Source organism: Oncorhynchus mykiss, chromosome 1, assembly GCF_013265735.2.
Source record: "Oncorhynchus mykiss isolate Arlee chromosome 1, USDA_OmykA_1.1, whole genome shotgun sequence".
In the NCBI taxonomy this organism is placed as follows: domain Eukaryota; kingdom Metazoa; phylum Chordata; class Actinopteri; order Salmoniformes; family Salmonidae; genus Oncorhynchus; species Oncorhynchus mykiss.
The window spans coordinates 4057313-4076635 of NC_048565.1; the positions used below are offsets into that span (position 1 = coordinate 4057313).

The window sequence follows — 19323 nt, forward strand, 5'->3', positions numbered from 1 at the left end:
AACATGCCAGTAGAATAGATAAGACAGAATATATAATATGCCAGTAGAATAGATAAGACAGAATATATAATATGCCAGTAGAATAGATAAGACAGAATAGATAATATGCCAGTAGAACAGATGAGACAGAATATATAATATGCCAGTAGAATAGATAAGACAGAATATATAATATGCCAGTAGAATAGATAAGACAGAATAGATAATATGCCAGTAGAACAGATGAGACAGAATATATAATATGCCAGTAGAATAGATAAGACAGAATATATAATATGCCAGTAGAATAGATAAGACAGAATAGATAAGATGCCAGTAGAATAGATAATATGCCAGTAGAATATATAAGACAGAATAGATAATATGCCAGTAGAACAGATATGATGCCAGTAGAATAGATAAGACAGAATAGATAATATGCCAGTAGAAGAGATAAGACGGAATAGATAATATGCCAGCAGAATAGATAATATGCCAGTAGAATATATAAGACAGAATAGATAATATGCCAGTAGAACAGATAAGACAGAATAGATAATATGCCAGTAGAAGAGACAAGACAGAATAGATAATATGCCAGTAGAAGAGATAAGACAGAATAGATAAGATGCCAGTAGAACAGATGAGACAGAATAGATAATATGCCAGTAGAATATATAAGACAGAATAGATAATATGCCAGTAGAATAGATAAGACAGAACAGATAAGATGCCAGTAAAATAGATAAGACAGAACAGATAAGATGCCAGTAGAATAGATAAGACAGAATAGATAAGATGCCAGTAGAATAGACAAGACAGAATAGATAAGATGCCAGTAGAACAGATAAGATGCCAGTAGAATAGATACGATGCCAGTAGAATAGATAAGACAGAATATATAATATGCCAGTAGAATAGATAAGATGCCAGTAGAACAGATATGATGCCAGTAGAATAGATAAGACAGAATAGATAATATGCCAGTAGAATAGATAATATGCCAGTAGAATAGATAGACAGTAGAATAGATAAGACAGAATAGATAATATGCCAGTAGAATAGATAATATGCCAGTAGAATAGATAGACAGTAGAATAGATAAGACAGAATAGATAATATGCCAGTAGAATAGATAATATGCCAGTAGAATATATAAGACAGAATAGATCATATGCCAGTAGAATATATAATATGCCAGTAGAATAGATAGACAGTAGAATAGATAAGACAGAATAGATAATATGCCAGTAGAATAGATAATATGCCAGTAGAAGAGATAAGACAGAATAGATAATATGCCAGTAGAATAGATAATATGCCAGTAGAATAGATAGACAGTAGAATAGATAAGACAGAATAGATAATATGCCAGTAGAATAGATAATATGCCAGTAGAATATATAAGACAGAATAGATAAGATGTCAGTAGAATAGATAGACAGTAGAATAGATAAGACAGAATAGATAATATGCCAGTAGAATAGATAATATGCCAGTAGAATAGATAGACAGTAGAATATATAAGACAGAATAGATAAGATGTCAGTAGAATAGATAGACAGTAGAATATATAAGACAGAATAGATAATATGCCAGTAGAATAGATAGACAGTAGAATAGATAAGACAGAATAGATAATATGCCAGTAGAATAGATAATATGCCAGTAGAATAGATAAGACAGAATAGATAATATGCCAGTAGAATAGATAATATGCCAGTAGAATATATAAGACAGAATAGATAAGATGTCAGTAGAATAGATAGACAGTAGAATATATAAGACAGAATAGATAATATGCCAGTAGAATAGATAGACAGTAGAATAGATAAGACAGAATAGATAATATGCCAGTAGAATAGATAATATGCCAGTAGAATAGATAAGACAGAATAGATAATATGCCAGTAGAATAGATAATATGCCAGTAGAATATATAAGACAGAATAGATAATATGCCAGTAGAATAGATAATATGCCAGTAGAATATATAAGACAGAATAGATAATATGCCAGTAGAATATATAAGACAGAATAGATAATATGCCAGTAGAATAGATAAGACAGAATAGATAAGATGTCAGTAGAATAGATAGACAGTAGAATAGATAAGACAGAATAGATAATATGCCAGTAGAATAGATAATATGCCAGTAGAATAGATAGACAGTAGAACAGATAAGACAGAATAGATAATATGCCAGTAGAATAGATAATATGCCAGTAGAATATATAAGACAGAATATATAATATGCCAGTAGAATAGATAAGACAGAATAGATAATATGCCAGTAGAATAGATAATATGCCAGTAGAATAGATAAGACAGAATAGATAATATGCCAGTAGAACAGATAAGACAGAATAGATAATATGCCAGTAGAATAGATAATATGCCAGTAGAATAGATAGACAGTAGAATAGATAAGACAGAATAGATAATATGCCAGTAGAATAGATAATATGCCAGTAGAATAGATAGACAGTAGAATAGATAAGAAAGAATAGATAATATGCCAGTAGAATAGATAATATGCCAGTAGAATATATAAGACAGAATAGATCAATAGCCAGTAGAACAGAGAAGACAGAATAGATAATATGCCAGTAGAACAGAGAAGACAGAATAGATAATATGCCAGTAGAATAGATAATATGCCAGTAGAATATATAAGACAGAATAGATAATATGCCAGTAGAACAGATGAGACAGAATAGATAATATGACAGTAGAATATATAAGACAGAATAGATAATATGCCAGTAGAACAGAGAAGACAGAATAGATAATATGCCAGTAGAACAGAGAAGACAGAATAGATAATATGCCAGTAGAATAGATAATATGCCAATAGAATATATAAGACAGAATAGATAATATGCCAGTAGAATAGATAGACAGTAGAATAGATAAGACAGAATAGATAATATGCCAGTAGAACAGATAAGACAGAATAGATAATATGCCAGTAGAATAGATAAGACAGAATATATAATATGCCAGTAGAATAGATAAGACAGAATATATAATATGCCAGTAGAATAGATAAGACAGAATAGATAAGATGCCAGTAGAATAGATAAGACAGAATATATAAAATGCCAGTAGAATAGATAAGACAGAATAGATAACATGCCAGTAGAATAGATAAGACAGAATATATAACATGCCAGTAGAATAGATAAGACAGAATATATAATATGCCAGTAGAATAGATAAGACAGAATATATAATATGCCAGTAGAATAGATAAGACAGAATAGATAATATGCCAGTAGAACAGATGAGACAGAATATATAATATGCCAGTAGAATAGATAAGACAGAATATATAATATGCCAGTAGAATAGATAAGACAGAATAGATAATATGCCAGTAGAACAGATAATATGCCAGTAGAATAGATAAGACAGAATAGATAATATGCCAGTAGAATAGATAAGACAGAATAGATAACATGCCAGTAGAATAGATAAGACAGAATATATAATATGCCAGTAGAATAGATAAGACAGAATATATAATATGCCAGTAGAATAGATAAGACAGAATAGATAATATGCCAGTAGAACAGATGAGACAGAATATATAATATGCCAGTAGAATAGATAAGACAGAATATATAATATGCCAGTAGAATAGATAAGACAGAATAGATAATATGCCAGTAGAATAGATAAGACAGAATAGATAATATGCCAGTAGAACAGATGAGACAGAATATATAATATGCCAGTAGAATAGATAAGACAGAATAGATAATATGCCAGTAGAACAGATGAGACAGAATATATAATATGCCAGTAGAATAGATAAGACAGAATATATAATATGCCAGTAGAATAGATAAGACAGAATAGATAATATGCCAGTAGAACAGATGAGACAGAATATATAATATGCCAGTAGAATAGATAAGACAGAATATATAATATGCCAGTAGAATAGATAAGACAGAATAGATAAGATGCCAGTAGAATAGATAATATGCCAGTAGAATATATAAGACAGAATAGATAATATGCCAGTAGAACAGATATGATGCCAGTAGAATAGATAAGACAGAATAGATAATATGCCAGTAGAACAGATATGATGCCAGTAGAATAGATAAGACAGAATAGATAATATGCCAGCAGAATAGATAATATGCCAGTAGAATATATAAGACAGAATAGATAATATGCCAGTAGAACAGATAAGACAGAATAGATAATATGCCAGTAGAAGAGATAAGACAGAATAGATAATATGCCAGTAGAAGAGATAAGACAGAATAGATAAGATGTCAGTAGAATAGATAAGATGCCAGTAGAATATATAAGACAGAATAGATAATATGCCAGTAGAACAGATAAGACAGAATAGATAATATGCCAGTAGAACAGATGAGACAGAATATATAATATGCCAGTAGAACAGATGAGACAGAATATATAATATGCCAGTAGAATAGATAAGACAGAATAGATAAGATGCCAGTAGAATAGATAAGACAGAATAGATAAGATGTCAGTAGAATAGATAAGATGCCAGTAGAACAGATAAGACAGAATAGATAATATGCCAGTAGAACAGATGAGACAGAATATATAATATGCCAGTAGAATAGATAAGACAGAATAGATAAGATGCCAGTAGAATAGATAAGACAGAATAGATAAGATGTCAGTAGAATAGATAAGATGCCAGTAGAACAGATGAGACAGAATATATAATATGCCAGTAGAATAGATAATACAGAATAGATAATATGCCAGTAGAATAGATAATATGCCAGTAGAATAGATAGACAGTAGAATAGATAAGACAGAATAGATAATATGCCAGTAGAATAGATAATATGCCAGTAGAATAGATAGACAGTAGAATAGATAAGAAAGAATAGATAACATGCCAGTAGAATAGATAATATGCCAGTAGAATATATAAGACAGAATAGATCAATAGCCAGTAGAACAGAGAAGACAGAATAGATAATATGCCAGTAGAACAGAGAAGACAGAATAGATAATATGCCAGTAGAATAGATAATATGCCAGTAGAATATATAAGACAGAATAGATAATATGCCAGTAGAACAGATGAGACAGAATAGATAATATGACAGTAGAATATATAAGACAGAATAGATAATATGCCAGTAGAACAGAGAAGACAGAATAGATAATATGCCAGTAGAACAGAGAAGACAGAATAGATAATATGCCAGTAGAATAGATAATATGCCAATAGAATATATAAGACAGAATAGATAATATGCCAGTAGAATAGATAGACAGTAGAATAGATAAGACAGAATAGATAATATGCCAGTAGAACAGATAAGACAGAATAGATAATATGCCAGTAGAATAGATAAGACAGAATATATAATATGCCAGTAGAATAGATAAGACAGAATATATAATATGCCAGTAGAATAGATAAGACAGAATAGATAAGATGCCAGTAGAATAGATAAGACAGAATATATAAAATGCCAGTAGAATAGATAAGACAGAATAGATAACATGCCAGTAGAATAGATAAGACAGAATATATAACATGCCAGTAGAATAGATAAGACAGAATATATAATATGCCAGTAGAATAGATAAGACAGAATATATAATATGCCAGTAGAATAGATAAGACAGAATAGATAATATGCCAGTAGAACAGATGAGACAGAATATATAATATGCCAGTAGAATAGATAAGACAGAATATATAATATGCCAGTAGAATAGATAAGACAGAATAGATAATATGCCAGTAGAACAGATGAGACAGAATATATAATATGCCAGTAGAATAGATAAGACAGAATATATAATATGCCAGTAGAATAGATAAGACAGAATAGATAAGATGCCAGTAGAATAGATAATATGCCAGTAGAATATATAAGACAGAATAGATAATATGCCAGTAGAACAGATATGATGCCAGTAGAATAGATAAGACAGAATAGATAATATGCCAGTAGAACAGATATGATGCCAGTAGAATAGATAAGACAGAATAGATAATATGCCAGCAGAATAGATAATATGCCAGTAGAATATATAAGACAGAATAGATAATATGCCAGTAGAACAGATAAGACAGAATAGATAATATGCCAGTAGAAGAGATAAGACAGAATAGATAATATGCCAGTAGAAGAGATAAGACAGAATAGATAAGATGTCAGTAGAATAGATAAGATGCCAGTAGAATATATAAGACAGAATAGATAATATGCCAGTAGAACAGATAAGACAGAATAGATAATATGCCAGTAGAACAGATGAGACAGAATAGATAATATGCCAGTAGAATATATAAGACAGAATAGATAAGATGCCAGTAGAATAGATAAGACAGAATAGATAAGATGTCAGTAGAATATATAAGATGCCAGTAGAACAGATTAGACAGAATAGATAATATGCCAGTAGAACAGATAAGACAGAATAGATAATATGCCAGTAGAACAGATAAGACAGAATAGATAATATGCCAGTAGAACAGATAAGACAGAATAGATAATATGCCAGTAGAACAGATAAGACAGAATATATAACATGCCAGTAGAATAGATAAGACAGAATATATAATATGCCAGTAGAATAGATAAGACAGAATATATAATATGCCAGTAGAATAGATAAGACAGAATAGATAAGATGCCAGTAGAATAGATAAGACAGAATAGATAAGATGTCAGTAGAATAGATAAGACAGAATAGATAAGATGCCAGTAGAACAGATAAGACAGAATAGATAATATGCCAGTAGAACAGATGAGACAGAATATATAATATGCCAGTAGAATAGATAAGACAGAATAGATAAGATGCCAGTAGAATAGATAAGACAGAATAGATAAGATGTCAGTAGAATAGATAAGATGCCAGTAGAACAGATGAGACAGAATATATAATATGCCAGTAGAATAGATAATACAGAATAGATAAGATGCCAGTAGAATAGATAAGACAGAATAGATAAGATGTCAGTAGAATAGATAAGATGCCAGTAGAATAGATAAGACAGAATAGATAAGATGTCAGTAGAATAGATAATATGCCAGTAGAACAGATGAGACAGAATATATAATATGCCAGTAGAATAGATAAGACAGAATAGATAAGATGCCAGTAGAATAGATAAGACAGAATAGATAAGATGTCAGTAGAATATATAAGATGCCAGTAGAACAGATGAGACAGAATATATAATATGCCAGTAGAATAGATAAGACAGAATAGATAAGATGCCAGTAGAATAGATAAGACAGAATAGATAAGATGTCAGTAGAATAGATAAGATGCCAGTAGAATAGATAAGACAGAATAGATAAGATGTCAGTAGAATAGATAAGATGCCAGTAGAATAGATAAGACAGAATAGATAAGATGCCAGTAGAATAGATAAGATGCCAGTAGAATAGATAAGACAGAATAGATAAGATGCCAGTAGAATAGATAAGACAGAATAGATAAGATGTCAGTAGAATAGATAAGATGCCAGTAGAATAGATAAGACAGAATAGATAAGATGCCAGTAGAATAGATAAGACAGAATAGATAAGATGCCAGTAGAATAGATAAGACAGAATAGATAAGATGTCAGTAGAATAGATAAGATGCCAGTAGAACAGATAAGATGTCAGTAGAATAGAAAAGGACAGAGCCCTCCAAAAGCAATTTTTTTAGAACTTTTTTCTCAGAACTTCTCTTCTGTGAAAATCTGTTATTTTCTGACCGATTCAGTACTGTACATCGGCTGTGGTTCCACCCATGTGAACAGTGTGAAAAACAACAGCCTCAGATGAGCACACACTTTGCATTCTTCGCTTAGGGAGCTGAACATGCCCAGACTAACAGCTCCTTCACTCACTGTCAGAAATTCGTACCAGGAGCATTGAAATCTCGACTTGCAAGCTTTTTTTTGGGGGGGGGGGGTGGGCAGAGCCCCCGGATTCTCATCAGAGGAGTCTGCCACACAGGTCAATGATCATTCCAAACGCTTCAGGGGGGGCACAAATCTTTAACACACTGAGATGCGCAAGGAAATGTAAGTCTCTGGACAGTCGTATTGCAACCATTGAGTCTGCCCTCGAGCACATCCTGGCCAGGCTATCCCTGCTTGGTACCAAACCCAACCTTCTGAACGGATGCCACTGACGTGTACCTGTCCAGAAGAGCCTCCCACTCTTGACACAGACTATTGGCACATAATGATGCTATGCACCACAGCTCTAGCATCGTCCAGTCCCAGCCTGCCGGCCTGGCAGTGATGGTCGACCAGAAAATATCCATGTCTGAAATCTTTGAGAAGGCAAGCAGGAACATACACCTACTGCCATGGCACCCACATCCGAATTTGATTAAGTCAGTTCCTCAAAGACTGAGAACAGCCCATTGTTCAAAGACTGAGAACATCCCATTGTTCAAAGACTGAGAACATCCCATTGTTCAAAGACTGAGAACATCCCATTGTTCAAAGACTGAGAACATATTGTTCAAAGACTGAGCACATCCCATTGTTCAAAGACTGAGAACATGAGACAGTAGTGTTCTGTAGTGTTCTGTACTGACCTATGAGGAGGCTGTAGTGTTGTACTGACCTATGAGGCGGCTGTAGTGTTCTGTACTGACCTATGAGGAGGCTGTAGTGTTCTGTACTGACCTATGAGGAGGCTGTAGTGTTGTACTGACCTATGAGGAGGCTGTAGTGTTGTACTGACCTATGAGGAGACAGTAGTGTTCTGTACTGACCTATGAGGAGGCTGTAGTGTTGTACTGACCTATGAGGAGACAGTAGTGTTCTGTACTGACCTATGAGGAGGCTGTAGTGTTGTACTGACCTATGAGGAGGCTGTAGTGTTGTACTGACCTATGAGGAGACAGTAGTGTTGTACTGACCTATGAGGAGGCTGTAGTGTTATACTAAACTATGAGGAGACAGTAGTGTTCTGTACTGACCTATGAGGAGACAGTAGTGTTCTGTAATGACCTATGAGGAGGCTGTAGTGTTCTGTACTGACCTATGAGGAGGCTGTAGTGTTCTGTACTGACCTATGAGGAGACAGTAGTGTTCTGTACTGACCTATGAGGATGCTGTAGTGTTCTGTACTGACCTATGAGGAGACAGTAGTGCTCTGTACTGACCTATGAGGAGGCTGTAGTGTTCTGTACTGACGTTTGAGGAGGCTATAGTGTTGTACTGACCTATGAGGAGACAGTAGTGTTCTGTACTGACCTATGAGGAGGCTGTAGTGTTCTGTACTGACCTATGAGGAGGCTGTAGTGTTGTACTGACCTATGAGGAGGCTGTAGTGTTGTACTGACCTATGAGGAGACAGTAGTGTTCTGTACTGACCTATGAGGAGGTTGTAGTGTTGTACTGACCTATGAGGAGACAGTAGTGTTCTGTACTGACCTATGAGGAGGCTGTAGTGTTGTACTGACCTATGAGGAGGCTGTAGTGTTGTACTGACCTATGAGGAGACAGTAGTGTTCTGTACTGACCTATGAGGAGGCTGTAGTGTTGTACTGACCTATGAGGAGACAGTAGTGTTCTGTACTGACCTATGAGGAGGCTGTAGTGTTGTACTGACCTATGAGGAGGCTGTAGTGTTGTACTGACCTATGAGGAGACAGTAGTGTTGTACTGACCTATGAGGAGGCTGTAGTGTTATACTAAACTATGAGGAGACAGTAGTGTTCTGTACTGACCTATGAGGAGACAGTAGTGTTCTGTAATGACCTATGAGGAGGCTGTAGTGTTCTGTACTGACCTATGAGGAGGCTGTAGTGTTCTGTACTGACCTATGAGGAGGCTGTAGTGTTCTGTACTGACCTATGAGGAGACAGTAGTGTTCTGTACTGACCTATGAGGATGCTGTAGTGTTCTGTACTGACCTATGAGGAGACAGTAGTGCTCTGTACTGACCTATGAGGAGGCTGTAGTGTTCTGTACTGACGTTTGAGGAGGCTATAGTGTTGTACTGACCTATGAGGAGACAGTAGTGTTCTGTACTGACCTATGAGGAGGCTTTAGTGTTGTACTGACCTACGAGGAGACAGTAGTGTTCTGTACTGACCTATGAGGAGACAGTAGTGTTGTACTGACCTATGAGGAGACAGTAGTGTTCTGTACTGACCAATGAGGAGGCTGTAGTGTTGTACTGACCTATGAGGAGGCTGTAGTGTTGTACTGACCTATGAGGAGGCTGTAGTGTTCTGTACTGACCTATGAGGAGGCTGTAGTGTTGTACTGACCTATGAGGAGGCTGTAGTGTTGTACTGACCTATGAGGAGACAGTAGTGTTCTGTACTGACCTATGAGGAGGCTGTAGTGTTGTACTGACCTATGAGGAGACAGTAGTGTTCTGTACTGACCTATGAGGAGGCTGTAGTTTTGTACTGACCTATGAGGATGCTGTAGTGTTGTACTGACCTATGAGAAGACAGTAGTGTTGTACTGACCTATGAGGAGGCTGTAGTGTTGTACTGACCTATGAGGAGACTGTAGTGTTCTGTACTTACCTATGAGGAGACAGTAGTGTTCTGTACTGACCTATGAGGAGACAGTAGTGTTCTGTACTGACCTATGAGGAGACAGTAGTGTTCTGTACTGACCTATGAGGAGACAGTAGTGTTCTGTACTGACCTATGAGGAGGCTGTAGTGTTCTGTACTGACCTATGAGGAGGCTGTAGTGTTCTGTACTGACCTATGAGGAGACAATAGTGTTCTGTACTGACCTATGAGGAGGCTGTAGTGTTATACTAAACTATGAGGAGACAGTAGTGTTCTGTACTGACCTATGAGGAGACAGTAGTGTTCTGTACTGACCTATGAGGAGACAGTAGTGTTCTGTACTGACCTATGAGGAGACAATAGTGTTCTGTACTGACCTATGAGGAGGCAGTAGTGTTGTACTGACCTATGAGGAGGCTGTATTGTTGTACTGACCTATGAGGAGACAGTAGTGTTGTACTGACCTATGAGGAGGCTGTAGTGTTGTACTGACCTATGAGGAGACAGTAGTGTTCTGTACTGACCTATGAGGAGACAGTAGTGTTGTACTGACCTATGAGGAGACAGTAGTGTTGTACTGACCTATGAGGAGACAGTAGTGTTGTACTGACCTATGAGGAGGCTGTAGTGTTCTGTACTGACCTATGAGGAGACAGTAGTGTTCTGTACTGACCTATGAGGAGACAGTAGTGTTGTACTGACCTATGAGGAGACAGTAGTGTTCTGTACTGACCTATGAGGAGGCTGTATTGTTGTACTGACCTATGAGGAGACAGTAGTGTTGTACTGACCTATGAGGAGGCTGTAGTGTTCTGTACTGACCTATGAGGAGACAGTAGTGTTCTGTACTGACCTATGAGGAGGCTGCTGTAAGCGGCAGTCGTGCTGTACTGTCTCTCCAGGAATTTGTTGAGGAAGGTGGCGAGGCCAGCGATGACTGAAGAGAAACAGCACTGAGACAGAACCAACAGCAGGAACAGAGGACTGAGGAGCAGACGAACAAACAGCCTGGGGAACACTGGGGAGAGAGGAACAGAGAGGACACACAGAGACAGGCAGAAAGACAGACACAAAAAATACATAAATTAGTTAACTAAGGGCTACTGTAACCACCAGGCAGATTCTCAGTAAAATTCTACCAAACACACAATATTGTGTGTGTGTGTGTGTGTGTGTGTGTGTGTCAGCCAGCCAGCCAGCCAGCCAGCCAGCCAGCCAGCCAGCCAGCCAGCCAGCCAGCCAGCCAGCCAGCCAGCCAGTCAGCCAGCCAGTCAGCCAGCCAGCCAGCCAGCCAGCCAGCCAGCCAGCCAGCCAGCCAGTCAGCCAGCCAGCCATCCAGCCAATAGAGGACTTACTCTTAAGGAAATCAAGCAGTGAGATCTCAGGCTTTTCGGAGCTTTCATTCATAATGTCAGTTCCACTTACCTAGGAAATAATGCATTACAGTGCAGAATTACAAATACATTCGGCAGTAGAAACAATAACAAAGCAAAGTCCCCGGCCCTGTTTCTGTGGCTGGAGAAATGTCACCACTCTGAAATTCACAGACAGAGACTATGGATGCAAGGACTGACCATCCAGGAGATCAACGTGAGTTTCAACCATGTTATATGAGGTGTTTGTTTACATTTACTTTGTTTACAAACATTGGCGTAAAAACATATTTGGGGTTTTGATGGGGTACAACAATTGAAGTCAGCGCATGAGGCATTTCTCAGCTATATTATTTTAAAGAATCAATAGGTACATATTATTAATTTATATGTAAAGTCAAAACATTTATACAGCAACTACAGATTGCCCACGTTAATGTTGAAGAACAGTAGAAAGAATAATTTAAGCTTTTTTTTTTGGAAAATGTATTTTCAGAAGGGGCGAAGAAAGCAGAGGAGCATCAGTTTTGATTTCATTATTCATGCAATATTTTTCAATGTCATGTCTTAGGAGAGATAGAGGGAGAGAGAGACAGACAGGGAGAGAGAGAGACAGAAGAGAGAGAGAAGAGAATCCCCTTGAGGAATTTTCTTAATCTTTTCCCTGGTTGGAAATGTCTCTTAAACAAGCAGAGAGAAGAAGTTGGCTGCACCTTACCAGATGAGAGCCTATGGGAATCTGGAATATGAGATTTGATTTGAAAGAGTTCATCTTTCATCAGCCTGTGTGTGATTCTCAACAGTATATAACCTATATGCTTACTAGAAAACCTGATGTAACTCAGTGAGTTTGTCTGTAGAAACTGACTGCAAGTAATCGGTCTGTGTTATAGGTCTAAGCTTTTATCCAATTAAAAACAAAACATAACGTTTTAATTGAAAAGTAGGCATTTGTTTGAAGCCGATAAAGAAATTCACGAGCACCAGAATGCCTACTCCACCCATGCTCTACCAAGGTTTTCCAGCACACACATTTGACCTACTACAGTGGCTATGTTGGTCTATTACTTTAAACTGTGTGTATGCAGGTTGCTTTAAGGGTGGAACTTTCTCAAACACCGGGAAGGTAATTATGCAACATAAATTACACAACACACTACAGAGAATGTTTCCCGTGGGACAACGGTGGTCTTCTCTGATATCGCACAGCGGATTAGCTGGATGTTCCAGAGGGGACCGGAAGATAAACAAGTGTATAGAGATGGGTCCTGCGCTCCGTCAATCAGCTGGTGTACACATTTCAGGGAACACAATCCACCACCTTGCCATTAAGCAAGTGTGTCCCAGTGATGTCACCGTAGCGGTGGAGTTCAACTGAAGGAGAGCATCCAGTCTCCACCAATTAGTAGCAAGATGGAGAAGGGTGTGGCCTGCATCTGCAGGAACCCCTTTTATACTTCTATTGGTCCATTTCTAGGACTCTGGTACACAGCAGCATGGATAGGTAACTAACTAACTAGGACTCTGGTACACAGGCAGTAGGGATAGGTAACTAACTAACTAGGACTCTGGTACACAGCAGCAGGGATAGGTAACTAACTAACTAGGACTCTGGTACACATCAACCGGGATAGGTAGCTAACTAACTAGGACTCTGGTACACAGCAGCAGGGATAGGTAACTAACTAACTAACTAGGACTCTGGTACACAGGCAGTAGGGATAGGTAACTAACTAACTAGGACTCTGGTACACAGGCAGTAGGGATAGGTAACTAACTAACTAACTAGGACTCTGGTACACAGGCAGTAGGGATAGGTAACTAACTAACTAGGACTCTGGTACACAACAACCGGGATAGGTAACTAACTAACTAGGACTCTGGTACACAGGCAGTAGGGATAGGTAACTAACTAACTAGGACTCTGGTACACAACAACCGGGATAGGTAACTAACTAACTAGGACTTTGGTACACAGCAGCAGGGATAGGTAGCTAACTAACTAGGACTCTGGTACACAACAACCGGGATAGGTAGCTAACTAACTAGGACTCTGGTACACAGCAGCAGGGATAGGTAACTAACTAACTAGGACTCTGGTACACAGGCAGTAGGGATAGGTAACTAACTAACTAGGACTCTGGTACACAGGCAGTAGGGATAGGTAACTAACTAACTAGGACTCTGGTACACAGCAGCAGGGATAGGTAACTAACTAACTAGGACTCTGGTACACAGCAGCAGGGATAGGTAACTAACTAACTAGGACTCTGGTACACATGCAGTAGGGATAGGTAACTAACTAACTAGGACTCTGGTACACAGGCAGCAGGGATAGGTAACTAACTAACTAGGACTCTGGTACACAGCAGCAGGGATAGGTAACTAACTAACTAGGACTCTGGTACACAGCAGCAGGGATAGGTAACTAACTAACTAGGACTCTGGTACATAGCAGCAGGGATAGGTAACTAACTAACTAGGACTCTGGTACACAGCAGCAGGGATAGGTAACTAACTAACTAGGACTCTGGTACACATGCAGTAGGGATAGGTAACTAACTAACTAGGACTCTGGTACACAGGCAGCAGGGATAGGTAACTAACTAACTAGGACTCTGGTACACATGCAGTAGGGATAGGTAACTAACTAACTAGGACTCTGGTACACAGGCAGTAGGGATAGGTAACTAACTAACTAGGACTCTGGTACACAGCAGCAGGGATAGGTAGCTAACTAACTAGGACTCTGGTACACAGCAGCAGGGATAGGTAGCTAACTAACTAGGACTCTGGTACACAGCAGCAGGGATAGGTAGCTAACTAACTAGGACTCTGGTACACAGCAGCAGGGATAGGTAACTAACTAACTAGGACTCTGGTACACAACAACCGGGATAGGTAACTAACTAACTAGGACTCTGGTACACAGCAGCAGGGATAGGTAACTAACTAACTAGGACTCTGGTACACAGCAGCAGGGATAGGTAACTAACTAACTAGGACTCTGGTACACAGCAGCAGGGATAGGTAGCTAACTAACTAGGACTCTGGTACACAGCAGCAGGGATAGGTAGCTAACTAACTAGGACTCTGGTACACAGCAGCAGGGATAGGTAACTAACTAACTAGGACTCTGGTACACAGCAGCAGGGATAGGTAACTAACTAACTAGGACTCTGGTACACAGCAGCAGGGATAGGTAACTAACTAACTAGGACTCTGGTACACAGCAGCAGGGATAGGTAGCTAACTAACTAGGACTCTGGTACACAGCAGCAGGGATAGGTAGCTAACTAACTAGGACTCTGGTACACAGCAGCAGGGATAGGTAACTAACTAACTAGGACTCTGGTACACAGCAGCAGGGATAGGTAACTAACTAACTAGGACTCTGGTACACAGCAGCAGGGATAGGTAACTAACTAACTAGGACTCTGGTACACAGCAGCAGGGATAGGTAGCTAACTAGGACTCCGGTACACAGCAGCAGGGATAGGTAGCTAACTAGGACTCTGGTACACAACAACCGGGATAGGTAGCTAACTAGGACTCTGGTACACAGGCAGTGGGGATAGGTAACTAACTAACTAGGACTCTGGTACACATGCAGTAGGGATAGGTAACTAACTAACTAGGACTCTGGTGCACAGCAGCCAGGATAGGTAACTAACTAACTAGGACTCTGGTTCACAGCAGCAGGGATAGGTAGCTAACTAGGACTCCGGTACACAGCAACCGGGATAGGTAGCTAACTAACTACGACTCTGGTACACAGGCAGTAGGGATAGGTAACTAACTAACTATGACTCTGGTACACAGGCAGTAGGGATAGGTAACTAACTAACTAGGACTCTGGTACACAGGCAGCAGGGATAGGTAACTAACTAACTAGGACTCTGGTACACAGCAACCGGGATAGGTAGCTAACTAACTAGGACTCTGGTACACAGCAACCGGGATAGGTAGCTAACTAACTAGGACTCTGGTACACAGCAGCAGGGATAGGTAGCTAACTAACTAGGACTCTGGTACACAGGCAGTGGGGATAGGTAACTAACTAACTAGGACTCTGGTACACAGCAGCAGGGATAGGTAACTAACTAACTAGGACTCTGGTACACAGGCAGTGGGGATAGGTAGCTAACTAACTAGGACTCTGGTACACAGCAGTAGGGATAGGTAACTAACTAACTAGGACTCTGGTACACAGGCAGTAGGGATAGGTAACTAACTAACTAGGACTCTGGTACACAGGCAGCAGGGATAGGTAACTAACTAACTAGGACTCTGGTACACAGCAACCGGGATAGGTAGCTAACTAACTAGGACTCTAGTACACAGCAACCGGGATAGGTAGCTAACTAACTACGACTTTGGTACACACAGCAGTTGGGATAGGTAGCTAACTAACTAGGACTCTGGTACACAGGCAGCAGGGATAGGTAACTAACTAACTAGGACTCTGGTACACAGCAGCAGGGATAGGTAACTAACTAACTAGGACTCTGGTACACAGGCAGTGGGGATAGGTAGCTAACTAACTAGGACTCTGGTACACAGCAGTAGGGATAGGTAACTAACTAACTAGGACTCTGGTACACAGCAGCAGGGATAGGTAACTAACTAACTAGGACTCTGGTACACAGCAGCAGGGATAGGTAACTAACTAACTAGGACTATGGTACACAGCAGCAGGGATAGGTAACTAACTAACTAGGACTCTGGTACACAGCAGCAGGGATAGGTAGCTAACTAGGACTCCGGTACACAGCAACCGGGATAGGTAGCTAACTAACTAGGACTCTGGTACACATGCAGTAGGGATAGGTAACTAACTAACTAGGACTCTGGTACACAGCAGCAGGGATAGGTAGCTAACTAACTAGGACTCCGGTACTCAGCAACCGGGATAGGTAGCTAACTAACTAGGACTCTGGTACACAGGCAGTAGGGATAGGTAACTAACTAACTAGGACTCTGGTACACAGGCAGCAGGGATAGGTAACTAACTAACTAGGACTCTGGTACACAGCAACAAGGATAGGTAGCTAACTAACTAGGACTCTGGTACACAGCAACCGGGATAGGTAGCTAACTAACTAGGACTCTGGTACACAGCAGCAGGGATAGGTAGCTAACTAACTAGGACTCTGGTACACAGGCAGTGGGGATAGGTAACTAACTAACTAGGACTCTGGTACACAGCAGCAGGGATAGGTAACTAACTAACTAGGACTCTGGTACACAGGCAGTGGGGATAGGTAGCTAACTAACTAGGACTCTGGTACACAGCAGTAGGGATAGGTAACTAACTAACTAGGACTCTGGTACACAGGCAGTAGGGATAGGTAACTAACTAACTAGGACTCTGGTACACAGGCAGCAGGGATAGGTAACTAACTAACTAGGACTCTGGTACACAGCAACCGGGATAGGTAGCTAACTAACTAGGACTCTGGTACACAGCAACCGGGATAGGTAGCTAACTAACTACGACTCTGGTACACAGCAGCAGGGATAGGTAGCTAACTAACTAGGACTCTGGTACACAGGCAGTGGGGATAGGTAACTAACTAACTAGGACTCTGGTACACAGCAGCAGGGATAGGTAACTAACTAACTAGGACTCTGGTACGCAGGCAGTAGGGATAGGTAACTAACTAACTAGGACTCTGGTACACAGCAGCAGGGATAGGTAGCTAACTAACTACGACTCTGGTACACAGGCAGTAGGGATAGGTAACTAACTAACTAGGACTCTGGTACACAGGCAGTAGGGATAGGTAACTAACTAACTAGGACTCTGGTACACAACAACCGGGATAGGTAGCTAACTAACTAGGACTCTGGTACACAACAACCGGGATAGGTAGCTAACTAACAAGTACTCTGGTACACAGCAGCAGGGATAGGTAACTAACTAACTAGGACTCTGGTACACAGCAGCAGGGATAGGTAGCTAACTAACTAGGACTCTGGTACACAACAACCGGGATAGGTAACTAACTAACTAGGACTCTGGTACACAACAACCGGGATAGGTAACTAACTAACTAGGACTCTGGTACACAGCAGCAGGGATAGGTAACTAACTAACTACGACTCTGGTACACAGCAGCAGGGATAGGTAGCTAACTAACTAGGACTCTGGTACACAGGCAGTGGGGATAGGTAACTAACTAACTAGGACTCTGGTACACAGCAGCAGGGATAGGTAACTAACTAACTAGGACTCTGGTACACAGGCAGTGGGGATAGGTAGCTAACTAACTAGGACTCTGGTACACAAAAGTAGGGATAGATAACTAACTAACTAGGACTCTGGTACACAGCAGCAGGGATAGGTAACTAACTAACTAGGACTCTGGTACACAGCAGCAGGGATAGGTAACTAACTAACTAGGACTCTGGTACACAGCAGCAGGGATAGGTAACTAACTAACTAGGAATGTGGTACACAGCAGCAGGGATAGGTAGCTAACTAGGACTCCGGTACACAGCAACCGGGATAGGTAGCTAACTAACTAGGACTCTGGTACACATGCAGTAGGGATAGGTAACTAACTAACTAGGACTCTGGTACACAGCAGCAGGGATAGGTAGCTAACTAACTAGGACTCCGGTACACAGCAACCGGGATAGGTAGCTAACTAACTAGGACTCTGGTACACAGGCAGTAGGGATAGGTAACTAACTAACTAGGACTCTGGTACACAGGCAGCAGGGATAGGTAACTAACTAACTAGGACTCTGGTACACAGCAACCGGGATAGGTAGCTAACTAACTAGGACTCTGGTACACAGCAACCGGGATAGGTAGCTAACTAACTAGGACTCTGGTACACAGGCAGTAGGGATAGGTAACTAACTAACTAGGACTCTGGTACACAGGCAGTAGGGATAGGTAACTAACTAACTAGGACTCTGGTACACAACAACCGGGATAGGTAACTAACTAACTAGGACTCTGGTACACAACAACCGGGATAGGTAGCTAACTAACTAGGACTCTGGTACACAACAACCGGGATAGGTAGCTAACTAACAAGTACTCTGGTACACAGCAGCAGGGATAGGTAACTAACTAACTAGGACTCTGGTACACAGCAGCAGGGATAGGTAGCTAACTAACTAGGACTCTGGTACACAACAACCGGGATAGGTAACTAACTAACTAGGACTCTGGTACACAACAACCGGGATAGGTAACTAACTAACTAGGACTCTGGTACACAGCAGCAGGGATAGGTAACTAACTAACTAGGACTCTGGTACACAGGCAGTAGGGATAGGTAACTAACTAACTAGGACTCTGGTACACAGCAGTAGGGATAGGTAACTAACTAACTAGGACTCTGGTACGCAGGCAGTAGGGATAGGTAACTAACTAACTAGGACTCTGGTACACGGCAGCAGGGATAGGTAGCTAACTAACTGCGACTCTGGT

At 40.0% G+C, this 19323-nt stretch overlaps 1 protein-coding gene across 3 annotated transcripts in view; it reads right to left on the reverse strand.

Moving 5' to 3' along the window:
- LOC110524598 (solute carrier organic anion transporter family member 2A1) overlaps window positions 1–19323 on the reverse strand; it is an 81074-nt gene that overhangs the window by 16853 nt on the left and 44898 nt on the right. For all 3 annotated transcript variants that reach the window (XM_036982329.1, XM_036982410.1, XM_036982495.1), the window contains exons 7-8: window positions 11856–11925; window positions 11354–11518 (exon numbers count right to left, since the gene is read on the reverse strand). In XM_036982329.1, coding sequence (XP_036838224.1) covers window positions 11354–11518; window positions 11856–11925 — 235 coding nt within the window. The remainder of the gene's footprint in view (window positions 1–11353; window positions 11519–11855; window positions 11926–19323) is intronic.